The sequence below is a fragment of the Thalassophryne amazonica genome, chromosome 3, assembly GCF_902500255.1.
Source record: "Thalassophryne amazonica chromosome 3, fThaAma1.1, whole genome shotgun sequence".
Lineage (NCBI taxonomy): Eukaryota > Metazoa > Chordata > Actinopteri > Batrachoidiformes > Batrachoididae > Thalassophryne > Thalassophryne amazonica.
Window position 1 is genome coordinate 58,801,933 of NC_047105.1, and position 20,074 is coordinate 58,822,006.

Genomic DNA, 20,074 nt, shown 5'->3' on the forward strand with positions numbered 1-20,074 from the left:
ATGACCAAATTGGTCCAAATGCATTTTATCATTTAGTTTATGCAATGATGTTTTGCAGTAAAGACACCAAACACATTCTTTTATTGTGTGGATAGAGATGTTCTTGACACAACTCAATAACTGCAGCCATCAGGGAGTTGAGGATATTCAGAGATCAGCTGGCAAGACAGCTAATGTAATCACTGCCTGGTAGTTATTTCCAGAAGTTATTCTTATTCCAGCTTCTTGCTACTACTTGGCTGGAACCTCTCTCTCTCTCTCTCTCTCTCTCTCTCTCTCTCTCTCTCTCTCTCTCTCTCTCTCTCTCTCTCTCTCTCTCTCTCTCTCTCTCTCTCTCTCTCTCTCTCTCTCTCTCTATCTATATATATATATATATTAGAGGTGGGTAACGATTAAAATTTTAATCGCATTGTTACAAGCATAATTCCAAAATGAATTCAAAAGTAGTGTATAGCACAATTTTATTTTAAAAGTTCTGCCATATGAACAAAAGCATGGGCGGCCCCATGGGGTGGCTAGGGGGCACTAGAGCTCCCCCTGGATTTGTCATAGCACCCCCAAGAAAATAATTCCTCATTTACTACTTTAATTTAATTTTATCCCATGTTTTTAAGGCCTTATCTACACTGAAACTGAACTTCTCCAATACAACCTTTTTCTTTGTCATTTTCAAAAAGTGTTTCATTCAAGAAATGTCTCCATTCTCACAGATCCAGTGAAACCATGTGAAAATGCTGTAGTATATATGCCAGGCCTGTATGTAGTGGTGTAACGCTTCTACAAAAAATGGAGAAGAAGAAGTGGTGCTAACAACGAAAGCTAAAACTTTAGAAGCCGGCTCATGGATTAAATAAAGTCTTTTAATCTGCCCTGTTCCCAGGATTCATCATCACAGATGAAAACTGTTCTCCACATGACACCCTTGTTTTGGAAGATGACGTCTGGAAATGCATTAATTCCTTATGATAGAAGGTACTTGTTATGGGTTTTTTAAAGCTGGAACAAACCGTTCAACTCGGCTTCGCCTCATTGAATGGCATGTTCCGGCTTTATAATGTAAAAAACAGAATACAATGATTTGCAAATCAATGATTTGTGTAAATATTTGCTCATTTTGAAATGGATGCCTTTAAGACGTTTCAAAAATCTGGGACAGTGGTATGTTTACCACTGTGTTACATCACCTTTCCTTCTAACAACATTCAATAAATGTTTGGGAACTGAGGACACTAATTGTTGAAGCTTTGTCGGTGGAATTCTTTCCCATTTTTGTTTGATGTACGACTTCAGCTGTTCAACAGTCCGGGGTCTCCGTTGTCGTATTTTGCGCTTCATAATGCGCCACACTTTTTCAATGGGCAACAGGTCTGGACTGCAGGCAGGCCAGCCTCGTACCCGCACTCTTTTACTACGAAGCCACACTGCTGTAACACGTGCAGAATGTGGCTTGGCATTGTCTTGCAGAAATAAGGAGGAACGTCTCTGAAAAAGACGTTGCTTGGATGGCAGCATGTTTTGCTTCAAAACTTGGATGTACCTTTCAGCATTGATGGTGCCATCACAGATGTGTAAGTTGCCCATGCCATGGGCACTAACACACCCCCATACCATCACAGATGCTGGCTTTTGAACTTTGCACTGGTAATAATCTCGATGGTCTTTTTCCTCTTTTGTCCAGAGGACATGACGTCCATGATTTCTAAAAACAATTTGAAATGTGGACTCATCAGACCACAGCACACTTTTCCACTTTGCATCTGTCCATTTCAAATGAGCTCGGGCCCAGAGAAGGCGGCGGCGTTTCTGGATGCTGTTGATGTATGGCTTTCGCTTTGCATGGTAGAGTTTTAACTTGCACTCTAGAAGTTAACACGAACTGTGTTAACTGACAATGGATTTCTGAAGTGTTCCTGAGCCCACGAGGTAAGATCCTTTACAGAATGATGTCGGTTTTGAATGCAGTGCTGCCTGAGGGATCGAAGGTCACAGGGATGTAATGTTGGTTTTCGGCCCTGCTGCGTATGTGTAGAAAGTTTTCCAGATTCTCTGAATTTTCTGATTATATTATAGACTGTTGATGATGGAATCCCTAAATTCCTTGCAATTGAATATTGAGAAACATTGTTCTTAAGCTGTTGGACTATTTTTTCATGCAGTTGTTGGTGATCCTCGCCCCATCTTTGCTTGTGAACAGCTGAGACTTTTGGGGATGCTCCTTTTATACCCAATCATGAGTGTCCTCAATTCCCAAACGCTTATTGAGTGTTGTTAGAAGGAAAGGTGATGTAACACAGTGGTAAACATACCACTCTCCCAGGTTTTTTGAAACATGTTGCAAGCATCCATTTCAAAATGAGCAAATATTTGCACAAAAACAATAAAGTTTATCAGTTTGAACATTAAATATCTTGTCTTTGTGGTGTATTCAGTTGAATATAGGTTGAAGAGGATTTGCAAATCATTGTATTCTGTTTTTATTTACATTTTATACAATGTCCCAACTTCATTGGAATTGGGGTTTATATATATATGTATATGTATATATGTATACTCAACAAAAATATAAACGCAACACTTTTGGTTTTGCTCCCATTTTGTATGAGATGAACTCAAAGATCTAAAACTTTTTCCACATACACAATATCACCATTTCCCTCAAATATTGTTCACAAACCAGTCTAAATCTGTGATAGTGAGCACTTCTCCTTTGCTGAGATAATCCATCCCACCTCACAGGTGTGCCATATCAAGATGCTGATTAGACACTATGATTAGTGCACAGGTGTGCCTTAGACTGCCCACAATAAAAGGCCACTCTGAAAGGTGCAGTTTTGTTTTATTGGGGGGGATACCAGTCAGTATCTGGTGTGACCACCATTTGCCTCATGCAGTGCAACACATCTCCTTCGCATAGAGTTGATCAGGTTGTCAATTGTGGCCTGTGGAATGTTGGTCCACTCCTCTTCAATGGCTGTGCGAAGTTGCTGGATATTGGCAGGAACTGGTACACGCTGTCATATATGCCGGTATAGAGCATCCCAAACATGCTCAATGGGTGACATGTCCGGTGAGTATGCCGGCCATGCAAGAACTGGGACATTTTCAGCTTCCAAGAATTGTGTACAGATCCTTGCAACATGGGGCCGTGCATTATCCTGCTGCAACATGAGGTGATGTTCTTGGATGTATGGCACAACAATGGGCCTCAGGATCTCGTCACGGTATCTCTGTGCATTCAAAATGCCATCAATAAAATGCACCTGTGTTCTTCGTCCGTCCATAACAGACGCCTGCCCATACCATAACCCCACCGCCACCATGGGCCACTCGATCCACAACATTGACATCAGAAAACCACTCACCCACATGACGCCACACACGCTGTCTGCCATCTGCCCTGGACAGTGTGAACCGGGATTCATCCGTGAAGAGAACACCACTCCAACGTGCCAAACGCCAGCGAATGTGAGCATTTGCCCAGTCAAGTCGGTTACGACAACGAACTGGAGTCAGGTCGAGACCCCGATGAGGACGACGAGCATGCAGATGAGCTTCCCTGAGACGGTTTCTGACAGTTTGTGCAGAAATTCTTTGGCTATGCAAACCGATTGTTTCAGCAGCTGTCCGAGTGACTGGTCTCAGATGATCTTGGAGGTGAACATGCTGGATGTGGAGGTCCTGGGCTGGTGTGGTTACACGTGGTCTGCAGTTGTGAGGCTGGTTGGATGTACTGCCAAATTCTCTGAAACGCTTTTGGAGACGGCTTATGGTAGAGAAATGAACATTCAATACACGAGCAACAGCTCTGGTTGACATTCCTGCTGTCAGCATGCCAATTGCACACTCCCTCAAATCTTGTGACATCTGTGGCATTGTGCTGTGTGATAAAACTGCACCTTTCAGAGTGGCCTTTTATTGTGGGCAGTCTAAGGCACACCTGTGCACTAATCATGGTGTCTAATCAGCATCTTGATATGGCACACCTGTGAGGTGGGATGGATTATCTCAGCAAAGGAGAAGTGCTCACTATCACAGATTTAGACTGGTTTGTGAACAATATTTGAGGGAAATGGTGATATTGTGTATGTGGAAAAAGTTTTAGATCTTTGAGTTCATCTCATACAAAATGGGAGCAAAACCAAAAGTGTTGCATTTATATTTTTGTTGAGTGTAGATAATTGATTTCTCCCACATATACCGTATGCCAAACTAATAAAGTGTTTTTCAGAAAAGGGCTTTTAGTGTTGTGGCCAGCCTTTGGGGCTGCCTCTCTCCCCTTCCCTTTTTAACCTCTTGTGTGTAGTTGGTCTGTCCTCCCTCTAGGTGGCATGCTGCAGAGCCGAGGAACACCTGCTGCTTCGCACGTGAAGCTTATCTGCGTCTCATCAGGAGTGGGTTACTTAAACCCTGGCTTTGTGCTCATTCACTGCCAGATTCTTGCATTGCATCCTGATCGTGAAGCTTCCATGACCTTGACCTCGTTTTTCCTGCCGCTTCCATGCACTCTGACATCTGAGCTCTTTGCAGCTTCTTCCAAGGTAACCTGGCCAACTGTAATTTCTGTATTAGAGCTCGTTGATGTTTTTGGTTTTCCCAGACACTCTCCTGCACTGCTTCCTTGTCGCACATGTTCCTGGCTCCCACACCACATTCCTGCATGACGTCACTATGAAATTCTCTGGCTCTCAGCTACAGAGCACATAGCTCTGCCACGCTTCAGTTATGTTCCTTCTGTTCTGTGAGATCCCGTTCTCACCCTGCCCCTGTTTATGACAGTGCATGACTAAGAACTGTTCCAAGAACTATTTCCAAGAACTGTTTTCCCAGAACTGTATGAACTCTGATATTGAACTACTAAGACATTTCCAAGTTGTGTCTAAAGTCAAGTAATGCTTAATTGAAACTGCATCACAAGATGCACAGCACCTGACCTTTGACCTCTGAAGATATTCTTGAACTGTGAACAATTCCTGAACTGCAAACATTACCTAAACTGTGAACATTCCTGTTTTAAGCCTTCAGTGAACTGTCTGTTGTTAAAGGCTTCAGTGTTAACAAGTGTAATCGCTCACCACCTCTCTCCCCATTCTCCTAGTTCCTGTTCTCAGCTCTGTGCGTCCCACCTGGCCCCAGCTCCAGTACCATATACTCCAGGATTTCAGTTATCTTACAAGACTGGCTTGGGAACCTGCAGCTCCTTAATCTCTTCCGCTACGAGCGGGCTGACTCTCCACTCTGCAGGCACCCCCAGCGCAGCAATATTATTTATGCAGTTATTGTAAATATCTTTTCATTCACAACCAGTTCTGTTCCTTGCTCCCAGCATGAGTTCATCATCTGTACTGGTTCGGTCCTCTAACCGTAACATTTAGCTTGTTTGCCAAGTAAATACACAAGTTTAGGAGACTGTTAATTGAGTGTGATTCTATTGAAACTCAGGCTGGAGGATGGTTTCTCTCTAAATAAAAGCTTCCTGCTCTAATTTGAACGGCACTCTAACACCACTTGAGATTTAGTAGTTGCGCCATACCTGTCATACTATGGGAAAACAACAGAGCCAACCTGAGCCTGGGATACTTGTTGTTCCATATAAATTATGAAAATAGCTTTTGAAGTAAATGAAAGTGAATGCAGGGGAGCAAGTTGGAAAAGAAATAAAAATTTAGGCAAAATTGACATTTTCAAGATATTTATTTGACCAATCACAGAAATAGCTAAATTTGTCCATGTATTTATAATATGAGTAACCTTATCTGTCAGAGTACTGTAGTTATCGGGAACAATTTTGTCAGCAGTAGGGGGGATCTGAAGCCCTAAATAGGTGAAAGCATTAAAGGAGTTTGAACTGGAGGGTTTTGTCTCTCATTTTCATCCAAGAATAAAATTCCATGCCAGTCCATTTCAAACTTGAGCAAAACAGAATTATATCATCAGCATACAGGGCTATAAGATGCTCTCTTATCAATATGCCTTTAAAGTTTTTAGTTGCCTTATTTAGAGATTAAACATTACATTTAGCTCTAAGTTCATTGAGTTCTTTAAATGATTGTATGATTTGTATAGTAGTCTGTTTCAGTTTCTTTTATCTATTTTCTAAGTGTTCCAGATCTAACTTCCAAGATTTGTGTTTAGAGCTTGTGAAACTTATCAGCTGACCTCTCAAGAGCCTTTGAATGCTTCCCACCATGCAGCAGCTGATATTTGGTTGTGTTATTTTCAAAATAATCACAATAATAATCAAAACACAATTTGTACCCCAATGAATTCCATATATTCTGGGTCTTTAAGCCAGAATGACTGGAAGCGCCACCTTGTGGAGTGTTTCAAGGTCTGCAGCATGTACCAGTTTCTTGAGATTCTGGATAGTAAAGAACCAGAGACCAAAAAATAGTCAATTCTGGAGAATGCCTGGGAGAACAGACAGATAAGAATAGAATGATCAGGGTGGTCCTTTCTCCATATATCAATTAATATATAACACTTTAATATATTGCAATAATTCGTTTCTTGTCTGGGAATGAGAGCTATCGAACTCTGTAGATCTGTGTATATCAGGTTGGACAGTCCAATTAAAATCTCCACCTATAATGAGACACCCAGCCAGGTCAACCAGGGACAAGAACAGGTTTCTAAAGAAGGAAGGGTTGTCATGACTGGGTCCATATAATTTGACAAGATTTAGCCAAACTGTAAGAATTTCACACTGAACAACGAGGTATGTCGTAAACCGGTCTTTATCAACACTAATGAGGTGAAATGTTAGGGAATTATGCATTCGAGTTATCACCCCACATTAGCGAGAACTGAATGAGGCTGAAAATACTCAGCATGGCCATCTCCTCCTCACCTTTACTACATCTTCAGGTGTTAAATGTGTCTCTTGGAGAAAGAATATCTTAGCTTTTAGTTGTTTAATCCTACTCAATACTTGCTTTAGCTTGATGAGTTTGTTTAAGCCTCTTACATTCTGAGACGTGAACTGGAGTTCAGAATGTCATATTACAATGCAAATGTGGGTTGGAATTGAAAATTAAGCAAGAATGAAACTTAATGAAGAAAAACAAAATTATGTGCCTTAAAACAAAAACATAAAGTATATTTCACCAAACGAAATACACACAGCCAAACAGCCCCTGAACAGAGCCTGACTATGGAGCGATACCGGTCCATCCTTGATGGGGAGCAGCATGCCTGGCAATCATGACAGAGCTCGGTAGCTACTTTGTAGCATAAGTTAAACAATTCTTAAATAGTCCAGGAACAGAATTGCGTCTGCATTGAAATGGTGCTACTCTGTGTCCGGCGTTGCCTCATTTGTTTCTATGGTTTGAATATCAGACTTCAATCTTTGCACTAACGCCTCCACTTCTAATGCTGACGTCCCTGAACAGTCACCAGAAGCTGAGCAAAGTGGATGATTCCATAGTGCTATTTCTGTCCTCCCCTTTGGTCATTTGGCCAGCCCTGTACTCCCTGAATAACCCTCAGTAGTTCATCAAACCTTGATACAAAATCTTCTTTCATTGTGTAAATGACGTTGAGAATTGGTCAAGAGCTATTTGACTCATCATTGCTAGTATCAGTGCTTGCCAGCGCCGTCTGGCTGGCTGTGCTCTCCAGTGGTTTAGTGGATTTTTAAATTTTGGTTGGCTTTTTCGAGGGCAATATAGCTGTTTCTTAACTTTAGAGAAGAGTAGCGACTGTTCACTAATTCGTAGAGGATGTCTGTTTGCTATTCTATGAATTTTACATGGAAGCTTTCTGATAGACGTCTAGTTTGCCATAAGCAGTGTGCCATAAGTTCACAGAGCATATGTGTGATGCAATAGGGCACCGCAGTCTCGTTTGAACCCTGCGTGATACTGCAGGATTTGATGACTTATGGGGAGCTCCGCTCCCATTGTGCAATATATACACAGCATAAGTTCACATAGACAAATGGTGTACTGTTTTGTTTTTGGCTGCAATCACCAAAGCCGTTGCAAAAAGTTTTTTTTTTTTTTTTTTTTCCAGTTCCCAGTGGAGAAGGGAAGACAAAGCGAGTGGGAGACGTCGTGTCTGTAATTGTTAGCCTACACAGTGAAGGAATATATCCTAAATGTGCTTAAACTATGCATTAACCTTTGTGCTTTTTCCCCAATCAGTATCATCATAATATTATTTATCTTTTATTGAGCTAACAATATATTGTTACATGAGTGTGTTTTAATGTTTAGAAGTCATCATTTGTATATTACTAGAGCTTGTTGCTGAAGAATATATCACTCATATGCTCATAGTGATCAATATTTATCAATGCTTATTAACCATGTAAACAATAGTTAAGGTTAATTACATGATATGTATATATGCAAATATATTTTGAGTTATATGTTTGAATGCTGTTTGCTGACAGTTTTTCAGATAGTGATTGTTGTCTAAAAACCTTATCAGAAGACTTCACAGTGCGTGTGGGTAGGACCATGCCACGACATGGAGGGATCAAGACCACCCAGATGAAGGACACCGCCCAAGATTAGCAGAAAGATGTTGTAGCAGCTTAGGGTATAAATTTAAATGCCAGCCCACCGTTCAGGGTTCCTCTCTGCTGTCAGCTTGTTGGGACACCAGATTGCTAGTTGGAAGCTCACAGCTCCTGGGACCCTCAGAACGTCTGGGTATGTTTTTGTTTATCTCACTCAAAATTTGTGACAGTTAAATCCTGTTCAATAAATCTCTGAGTGGTGGACTAGCCCTCAGAGTAATTGTGTTTGAATTTAAATGACTGGTTAATACCTTCTTTCAAATCAATGGACGCGCGGGGATGAGAGGCAGGGGAGGTGAGGTCACAAGAGACCCCTGTAATATCCCAATAACAGCTAACCAGAGTAGCTACGTTCGCTCGCCTGCAAAACCACCTGGACACGTTTGAGCTCTGGGTCATAAACAAACCGCAACACAAGTCCACTTTTTCACTTTGTTTGCGTGTAATTTGCCAAAAAACTCATATGTGTCATATTTTACCCCTTTAGCACCTGCCGTCAAATGAGACTGCGGTGCCAAATTGTTTTTTGTTTTTAACTGGTGTTAAACTATGGCGCTTTTCAACAAGCAAATATGGATTATTAGGTGTCTTAAGCCGTGGTCACAACCCGCCGTACTTGCACGTGCGTGCAGTCTACTTGCAAAAACGTGGGCTAAATTTGGAGATCCGTACTTCGTAAGTACTGCCTCAGTATGAATTTAGGAGCACGCAGACACGCTGTAGAGGTTTTAGTGCATGCAGAACTTTCGCTGCGGTCAGGCTGTGGATTCACCAGCAGTGCAGATGATGCACGTTGTGAGTACTGCCTCAGTACGGATTCAACGCAGCACATTTTCATTCAATTACTATTGAATTAACCAAATCCGTAAGTAGGCAGTACGGATTTGGAGGCCGACAGACTTGCATGCACAACGCAGCTTCTCACTTGAACTTGGACTTTATTTCCAAACGTCAGCAACACACACTCCACAGCTTCAGTCTGTTAACTAGCTGTAACTTTTCGAGGCAAGTAAACACTCGTACAACTGACCGCTGCAGGCTGGACATGCTCATGCATCACAGACGCCGAAAAACACCTGCCGCTCCTACCCCTCATAAAAAAGAAAAGCCGACCCCACACACACACACTGCTTTATTGTCAACTCTCTTTATCGTTACACTCCTAGAGACGTGCGTTGAACGTACTCCCTCCCTCCTCTTGCTACTGCCTCCGTACGTTTTCACAAAAACGTAGTGGCCGTGGCATCTGCAGAAAACGTACGGCGAAAAAAAAAAACGCACGGTGGGTTGTGACCGGGGCTTTAAAAACAGACATTAAAGTTAGTAGCCAAAAATATCCCACAGACACTGAAGTGATACATATGAAACAGCACATTTATAAAAGGAAGGACCTGTTTCTGTGCCTGCTGCACAGAAAAGAACTGCTACTCATCACACTGCCTAGTCTGTCTGGTTTACAGCAGAGGGAGTTTCTACATGCATAGACAACAGAATTGTGGGATTTTGACGAGGTTTAACATGAAACCTTCCAAAAAGTTTAACAGTTAAATGTTTCTTTATTTAAATTTTGAATAATCCTATTAACAGACCAACAAATGCACAACCTTTTTAGTGAAGGTAACACACAACTTACCCATGTATCAGCTATCTAGAATGATATAATTTGTTAACTAGCAAATCATGCCATGTGCTCTGAAATCTGCTTTAGTAACCACAGGAAGAAGGCTTCCATCTTATCCTCAGGAATTTTGTCATTTTGAGACTTCAGCAGTGTTCTAAGAGGTGTGTTCATAAGACCTAAATGAAGTGAAGAAGTTGAAGAGGTGCATGTGTCCTCATGCATTAAATGATGAGCAAATGTAAATTCGTCTGAGCCTTCTTCCAAATCCTGGTGTGATAAGACTTTTAATCAAGCTCTGAAGAAAGAATGCATTAGCGCTGCCTTCAGCATTAGAAACCAATAAAGGCAGCTAGTGTTATGTTCGACACAGATACACCAGTAGACCAGTATCCACCTGCAATCTCAACACATGTCCCCATCACTGAAGTAACATTGCATGGATCTGTAGCTAGGTCTTGGGATCAAATGGCTGTTTTTTTTTTTTTTACCACAGTATGTTCAACAACATGGACAACACCACAAAACAAACACTCATAAACCAAAACTTGCTTGCTGAAAATCATTTTGAAGGAGTAAAATGGAAAATTAGTGTACTTTTAAGGATTTATCTCATGCAATATTAGATTTATAGACTACTTTTGACATATTTTGACTGCTAATGCATGTTCAATATCATAATTGTACAATTAAGACAAATCCACACTGGGTTCAAACCAGCTTCCTACCCCAATGGTGCAGCCAGTGGACTAGATGGCCCTTTGTGCAGAGAGGCTTGGTTGCCACCAAACCTAGTATATGCATTACGCATAGAGGCCCCGAGAATCCTATTGGTTTTGGTTTAAAAGGTCAAAGGTCAAGGTCACTGACATGTACTTTTTAAGGGCCCCTTCACACACACACTATGAATAAGTACAAATCACGGCAAAACAGCTCATATGAGCGAACCACGAAAACATCGAGCCGATGGGCAGGCGTGAACGCAGTGGGAACACAGTGCGAGGGGTTGGTAAGGTTAGACCTTACTTGTGTGAAGCGCCTTGAGGCAATGTTGTTGTGATTTGGCGCTATATAAATGAAAATAAACTGAGCTGGAGTATGTGTAACCACATCGCTCAGCGTGAAAAAAATAAGAATACATGCCACCCACGGGATTTGAACGTGCAATTTATAAAAGCTCTGATTGCCAGCCAGAAACTTTACCACTGCGCTACCATCGCTGTCCTGTAAAGGGTGTGGAAAAATGCCTGAAATCAACAAGGACATTAATTTATTTTTTAAAAAAGAGAAATAAGCACCATGATAACTGTCCAAACGGTGTTTGTTAAGCAGTATTTCTGCTGATACATGACTTAAAGTGGGATATTTGTTGCACTGTTGGCTTGTCATATAGTCCTGCAGCGCGCCGCTCACAGGACACGCATGTCCTGTCAGACAGAGGTGACATTCAGATCACCTGCTGCATGTCCACATGAACTGACGGTCCATTTCAGCTGGGACAGCCTGTCAATATGAGCGTTCTCCAGCCCGACTCAAAAGCAAAATATGTTTTGTATGTATTTCCACGTGAGGACAGCAAGCACACACAAGCGCGTGTCCATCAAAACACGGTACGTGTTCTGCAGCTATGACACCCAGGACCAGAGTTGTCAACAGCTCCTGCTGTTGGCAGCCAGCCACGCCCCTGTCCGTTCAGCGCGCAGACAAAGGTGTCACTCTGTGATCAGATGAGAGGCATCTCGCCTGCGGGTGAGCGTGCAAACCACACGCACGCATGTGTTGGGGCTGCAGGGCGGAGCTTGGAAGAGCGCGCAAAACACACGCGCACACATGTGTTGCGGGGGGAACCGATACTCTGGCACACCATGTGTACTCGGCAACTCCACAGCCATGGGGCCACTTAGACAAATTTCACCGCCAGCTTGAAAGTGATCATCTGCTGACTGTTTTCGTGCTAATAGCATGGCCACACACTTTCTACGTGCCAAATGAGTGGTGTAAGATGTTCGTGTGTGTCACCTGGAATTTGGCGGACACCTGCCGCGAGAGGGTTCGATGGGCTGTTGCAGGGCACACTCTGTCTTTCAGCCACTGGTATGTGTAAACAGTTGTAGCAACAGGTGTACGAGGCATTGGAGGCAGCTTTGATTTTACATGTATTGCATACGATTCCTGCTTCATGTGCCCTTCATGCGCAATTCCACCGCATTCGTACTATGTGTGAAGGCACCCTAAAATCTTCTAAGCATAATCATTTCTTACCTATTTGCCAGATTCTCACCAAACTTATTATGTGTGTTAAATGTAGTAACCGCAAGAAGCCGATTGATTAAACTGCACTTTGTAAAAGCCTTCTGCAGAAAAACATCATTTGTCAATGGTAACCCCGGGGCACCATGGGCTAGTGCAGAATATGCACCTATTCTTAGAAGAAGAATCTGTCTTCCACAACAATGTAGTACACTGGACGACTAACTGAAGTTGTTGTTTAATCCAGAATTGCTTAGAAAATTGTCAGGTTCAACTTAAACGCTGGGTTCTTGCTCAGTTTAACGTATGGAAATGTGAGTGTAGAATGTTGGAAAATGCACAGCTCATCATCAAGTATTTGAGACAAATGTGACAACATTCATCAAACAACTTAAGACTTACCTGACAGGCTTGATACAGTAGTTGGTGCTCAAACTTTTTGATGCCAAGGATGTTCTGGAACATCTCGTAGAGCTGGTCCTTGCTTAGGATTAGCTCGGACGCCGCACTAGCTGTCATGCGTTGCTGTGCCTTGCGTGGGTCTTCATCACCACGGTAGATGGTGTCAAACTTGGCCATCCACGAGCTGAGCACTGTCTCCTTGCTCAGCCCATCGATCTCTGGAAGGCTACGCACACGCTTCTCGATGTGCCTCTTGAACACATCTCTGAAATCAGTGGCCGAGAACCCGCCACTCTGGACCATTTTGGCCACACGGTCGCTCTTTAAGAAAACCTATGTTGCGAGATACAAAAAAATCAGTTACAGAAGACACGGAGATGTGTGAAAAACAGACATTCACTATATTAAAATGAATGTAATTGGGAAAGTAATGGTCTAGGGCAGGGGTCTTCAACACATTCCAGAAAGGGCCGAGGGGTGCAGGTTTTCTTTGCAACCACCCACTTTGTGGAACGGCCCTTTGTGGAACGAGTTGAATACCCCTGGTCTAGGGACAGAAATGTTGGTTTGTGACCAGAGGATTCTCAGTTCAATTCCCCCTCTGACACTAAAATCAACAAGTTCCTCAATCCTGAAGTAAAGTAAAATCCTTGCGTGGCGGCATGCTAACACTGGTGTGCGAGAGCTTGTGTCAAAGGGTAAATGTGAAGCATCATTGCAAAGCTCTTTGAGCATCTGCAACAGATGGAAAAGCAGTATAGAAATGCAGTCCATTTAAACAAACATGTATATGTCTGTTTATATGCATGGGCCCTGTGACAGACTGATGACCTGTCAAGGGTGCACCTCACCTCTTGCTCACTGGGATAGGCTCCAGCCCCCCATGACCCATAACTGGAATAAACAGATATAGAAAATGGTGGATACAAACAATGAGGATGTTCTCCTTGAAAAGACTGTCTTCTCAAAAACAAATTTCTTCTTGTCAGAACTTTCTTGTGAACAACTTGTGCTGCAGGTCTAAAAAACATCAATAATGGCCAGTTGGTAAAAATCTAATTTTCAGTATTCACTGTTAATATATTGGCAGCTGTATAATATATGTCTCCTATAATTTTCTTCAACACTAATGTACAAGATTGATAAGTCTAAAAATAAATGTCTAAACTGTAAACATAACAAAAACTAGAATTAACAAGGCAGTTTGTTTTTGAGTTGAAAAACAGTTTTAGGCTGTGAGCCAGTATAGCTGAGGACACACTCTGTACCCATCAGTGCTGACCGCTATGTCACACTGACACTCACATTCTGTTCACATGTTGGGGTTTTAGCATCCATTATGACTAAATTAATTGACGATTAAGACATTGTACCATGGTGGCATGCCATTTTGTCCATTTGTTCTCCTGTATATATCCGTGTAACCAGGTCACCCACTTGAGTTATAATTGCACATTATCTGCTGCTTTGACAGACTTCAAGAATGAATTTGTTCTTCTTCTGCCCTGTAATTACTTATTGTCCCTTTCACTTCCCCCTGTTTGGACAGTTCTCCTGTTGAAGAGGTGAGTGTTATCAGGAAATGGTAAACTGCATTTCTATGCCACATTTGCATCTAATGCAGATGCTCACACTCACACACTGATGTCAGCTGTTGGCCACGCAAGGCGCTCAACTGCACACTGGGAGCAGTTTAAGGATTAAGGACCCAAGAGACCTGAGTGAATTTTTTTTCTTGTCTGAAAAGGATTTGAAGAGATGATCCCCAGGGGCCTCATGTACAAAGTGTGCTTGCACACAAAAACCTTCACCGTCTTCACATCCACGTGCAAATGTATCAAAAGTGACGTGAGAGTGGAAATGTGTGGTTCATCGCGCAAAAATCCATGCTGGCGTACGCACGTTTCTACAGCTATTGTTCCACTGTGGACTTATAAAGGTGATTCTGGGAACCGTTAATAGTGCGAAAACAAGAAGTCATCAGAGTGATGTGCACAGCAGAGACACACTGGTGAACATTTAACACACCCACGTGCTTGCAGTTATATGGATGGATAATGTGCAAAGTGATACGGAAAATGGCACTAACAGTGGCTGCATTAGTGATGTTAGATGACCTTGCAAATGGTGCACTCTGACGTGAGCGTGTATTCAGGGAACACAAGGATTTACTTGCTGATGGAGATTTTATGAGTTGTTACCATTTATTTAATTAATCATTGCCTGCTTACATGATATTCAATGTAATCAAAAGTAGTCTGAGTTAAGTTTCTGCTTCTTGTGAGATGAATTGTATCAACTATCTGTTATCTGTATGATGTGGGAGTGAAACTGAAAGACTGAAAGAATATGTGTCTTAGCTGACTTGTTAAAGGATTCTACATTTATTATTGTCTGAATTGTATTCTTTTATACTTCATTTACTCATTTAATCATAATAATTATGTACCCATTCATATATGCTGCATTTAAGCTAAATGATTGCTCAGCCACAGTGATGAACTAAAGGTTGTTTCAGGACTCTGTTGACATCGAAACTTAACTGCTTATTCCCTTCTTTCAGTGAAAGAAACGAGCATGTTTCACAGGAAACCGTAACTCACAAGCAACCGTTCACCCCTCCCTTCCCCAAACGCAATGTACCCTAATGCTACGTTGTATTGTTTATGATTTTCTTTTTCAATAAAAGAGCAAGCGCCGGGGGGGCAGCGGAGAGGAGCAGGGAAAGCAAGGTTGGTCTTAGGTTTGTACGCTCTCTCCGAAGCTTCTCCCCTTTGCGCAAAGCTCACAAAAGAGATCTCTGTCTAATGTTGTCTCTTTTTATGTGATTGTGCTTTGAGAAACTGTGTTTTGCAGGATACGATCTCAGGCACAGTTTAAGTGCCAGGTCCAGTTAGGGCAACGGACCTGACATTTTCCTGGCGCCCAACGTGGGGCGTCGACACATCCTCCCTCCGTAACCAGAAGATGACGCGCCGCAACCCCGTTAGACGGAGGAAAAGATCACCACTTCAAACGTGGCCGGCGTTTTAGACTGAAGTCGACTTGTGGCTCGGAGGAGGGATTGACGACGCTCTACGAAGCCACTAGAATCACAATTTTGACGTAAGTAAGGAGTCTTTTGTGTGTGGGATTGTGGACTTTAAGTTAATCACTGCAGTGTAACTAAAATACAGGAAGACCGTTCAACACATGACCTGTGATTAAAACATAGGAAGACCGTTTAATACGTGACCTGTGACGGGAAGACAGATTTATTCTTGACCCGATGTGATGTTTGCCACAGGAAGACAGTTAACACTTGACCTGGAGGGCAATTCTAAGACTATATTTACGTCAAAGAGAGACAACTGTGACAAAGTGTAGGATTGTTTTTTTTTCCAAATAATTTCACCAATTCTAATTGGACAAAAGTACTGAAAACCCAAGTTTATCTGAAGGGGTAATGAATGATGAATGAATGGAATGTATGACTGGGAACGATCGTAAGCGAATTCATGTAACTCCAGTTGCAGTGTAGCTTGCGTGACATTCCATACGCACAAAAACTCAACAGCGACCGCAAGGAAGCAGAGGCAAGGTTGACCCGCCCAATCTAAGGATTTGGTAGAAGCTTGGTCGGCACCTCGCGGATGCACCAGAGTCATTAAAGGGGTCTTGAAATACCACTGATTTAGATGGCCCTAGGCCTAACCCCCTCAGTGGTCTAAAAAGGGAAACACACAGGGTACATTAAAACTTGAGGGCGACCCCAAATATATGGAAAGGGTCTCCCCGGGATCCACACAGTACTGTAAAGACTGGAAAAAGAAATATGGTTTCACAAATAAACTTGTGGTGGGAAATTGTCAAAAGGTTGTAAGTGACGTCACACTTCAAGTAGCCACAAAGATAGGAAAGAGTAAGTTAAAAAAGGAGGAAGAATTGAAAGTAGCGAAGAGATGGTTAGATGAGGCACAGAAGAGACAGAAAGCAATCAATGACAGGAAGAGTCAGAAAGGAAAGGATAAGATAATGTATGTAAGACCTGAAGATAATGAGACAGTGACCGGACGACAACAGCCACCATTACAGCCGAGACCACAACCTGGACAACAAATTGTACAACAACCATCACAGCAGAATTCACAAGTACAACAACAACAATCACAACTTAACAAACTCTGGAAGTACACCCTGGAGATTGGATCTACATTAAAGTAATCAAAAGGAAATCTTGATCCAGCCCAAAGTGGGAAGGGCCATTCCAACTGTTACTAACACCACCAACTGCAGTTAAAATCGCTGAGAGGTGGAGTTGGATCCACCTAAGTCACTGTAAGCTGGTAAAACTCCTAGACAACCCAGAGGACAAGGCATCCAGCCCAGAGGATAAGATCATCTTGGGTGCATCTATCCCACTACAAAGACAAAGACCAAAGGTTGAAGCAGACGTACTACAAGCTTGAAATAAGAGCACTGAAGCTAACGTGACCAGATCAGGAGACAGAAGCAGACGAAACTGCATCTTTGAAAACAGGAGACAAGACGATCCTGTTCTAATCCTGTGCACCTGTGTTTAAAAGAAACGTCAAGAACAGGGCACAGGACAGAGTACATGACACATTATCTTAAGTCCACTTGCAACATGCCTTACACATACTGATAATAGTACAGATTTATGCACTACAACTGAAGGGAAATAACATAAAAAAAAGGTTCCAGATTCCCTCAGTCCCTTGCTGAACTGAACTGAGACTGCGAACTGTCACCTTCAGTCCCTAAGCCCACATAAACTGCTCCTTTTGAACTGTCACTAAAGATGACGCCTGTACCAGTCAACATGACGGACGAAGAGCTCCTGCTGAGGAGAGAGTTAGACGACGTAAGGGAGAAATCCGAGAGGTTCATAGCAGAAAGAAATGCTCTTGTTTTTGTTGTTGTATGATAATGTTGCTTCTGTTAGCAGGGGTAATATATTTACTTCATCATTTCCGGTTACATGGGATGGCTAGACAAAGCGAAGCGTTCGCAAAAATCAATAAAAGATACATACCTAAACAGATGCTAGCACTACTCGATGAGATAAAAAACGATACCACAGACAATCCATTACAGCAAAACTCATGGTACAATTATGCAACGATCGTAGCTCAATCAGTTAATGAGACAGACTGTTATGTCTGTTCATACATCCCAATATCCAGCACACAACCAACTTTATGGGCACGACCATTTAGTTATGGTGTCACTGACTGTATTGTTCAAGCTATGTACGTAACAATGACTGGTGAGGATCACGTATATATGTCCAAAGCATACAGCGGATGGAATGGATCTCATTGGGGGAAAATTTATGACCCGTGTAGTCAATTAGTAACCTTAACTAGAATTAAGGCATCTGCACTTATGGCCAAAACTGTTATAATACACTGGAGGTGTATTCTGCTGGAGGTTTCTTCCTGTTAAAAGGGAGTTTTTCCTTCCAACTGTAGCCAAGTGCTTGCTCACAGGGGGTCGTTTTGACCGTTGGGGTTTTACATAATTATTGTATGGCCTTGCCTTACAATATAAAGCGCCTTGGGGCAACTGTTTGTTGTGATTTGGCGCTATATAAAAAATTGATTGAATTGAATTGAATTAATACCCCACGGAATTAAATTTCCAATTTGTTATTATCAGGAAGGGAATGTATCAGTGGGACGGTTGACTGCTAAGAGATGTGTAGAGACTCGCCTAAATGTTGGAGAGTGTATTCAAGTTAACACAACCAAATCTGAAACCCTATATTGTGGAAAGTGGGACAGACCCTCCTGTCCAACAGATCACAATTGCTTCAGGATAGCAAAATTATGGTTACCAGCCCGGAACGGAACATGGCCAGTGGATGACGTGTTCTGGGTTTGTGGTACACGCTTGTACCTGAATCTCCCACCGGGATGGGATGGAATTTGCGGCCCTACCCAGGTGTCAGATCACACCTTTGTCGTCGCGGCCGAGCCCAAAAGGCCAGAAAGGGTGAGGCGGAATTTAGACGATGTGGAGATTCACCAGGTAAAACACATCTGGCAGAGCGGTAATGTGCCCGAGGAGTTTAAGATCCGGAAAGATTGGGAGAGGGGTGGTCTGTCCATGTTGCCCTGGTTGGGTATTCCAAACTTACAGTTTCGATTAGAAACAGTAAATTATCGATTGGCTGTATTCCTAAACGCGTCTCTCGTAGTCAACAAAGCCCAAAACAAAATGTTGACCGAAATCCGTACGATGGTCCTCCAAAATCGATTAGTGTTAGATTTGTTAACAGCAGCACAAGGCGGAGTATGTGGAATGATAAATGTCACGTGCTGTACATATATATCTGATGAGATAAATTCTGATTCGGCACAACAGGCGATGAGGGTCCTGGAAAAAATGCAAAGTACTATGACCACCGAGTTTCAGGAAACAGCAGCTCGATGGAGCCTGTGGGGGTGGTTTACCTCCGGCTCCTGGTGGCAAATATTGCTAAAATTCTTTACACCGGTTCTGATTTTGATTGGAGTTTTGATTATTTTCTCCTGCTGTGCCATACCCTGTATTAAGGCAATGGTTACCAGGTTGACAACCAAGCTGTTTGTGCAATTACAGTTGGCTCTCACACCAACCTGTACACTTTTGAACCTCGAGGAGCCCCAGGAAGGATGTGATAATGTGGACTAAGGACAAGACACTTATGATGATAATTGACAGTGTAAAGTAATGCAGTTATGAGTGAAATTATGCTGAATTATTGTCATACACTGTAAATACATTTATTTTTACACTAGCTAACTACAAATAAATGCTAAAAGAGGAGGGAAGTGATGGAGATTTTATGAGCTGTTACCATTTATTTAATTAATCATTGCCTGCTTACATGATATTCAATGTAATCAAAAGTAGTCTGAGTTAAGTTTCTGCTTCTTGTGAAATGAATTGTATCAACTATCTGTTATCTGTATGATGTGGGAGTGAAACTGAAAGACTGAAAGAATATGTGTCTTAGCTGACTTGTTAAAGGATTCTACATTTATTATTGTCTGAATTATATTCTTTTATACTTCATTTACTCATTCAATCATAATAATTATGTACCCATTCATATATGCTGCATTTAAGCTAAATGATTGCTCAGCCACAGTGATGAACTAAAGGTTGTTTCAGGACTCTGTTGACATTGAAACTTAACTGCTTATACTCCCTTCTTTCAGTGAAAGAAACGAGCATGTTTCACAGGAAACCGTAACTCACAAGCAACCGTTCACCCCTCCCTTCCCCAAACG

At 42.2% G+C, this 20,074-nt stretch overlaps 1 protein-coding gene across 19 annotated transcripts in view; it reads right to left on the bottom strand.

Moving 5' to 3' along the window:
• The window catches only part of cadpsb (Ca2+-dependent activator protein for secretion b), a 262,642-nt gene that overhangs the window by 176,529 nt on the left and 66,039 nt on the right, over nt 1-20,074 (bottom strand). For all 19 annotated transcript variants that reach the window (XM_034166408.1, XM_034166409.1, XM_034166397.1 and 16 more), the window contains exon 3: nt 12,795-13,127. In XM_034166408.1, coding sequence (XP_034022299.1) covers nt 12,795-13,127 — 333 coding nt within the window. The remainder of the gene's footprint in view (nt 1-12,794; nt 13,128-20,074) is intronic.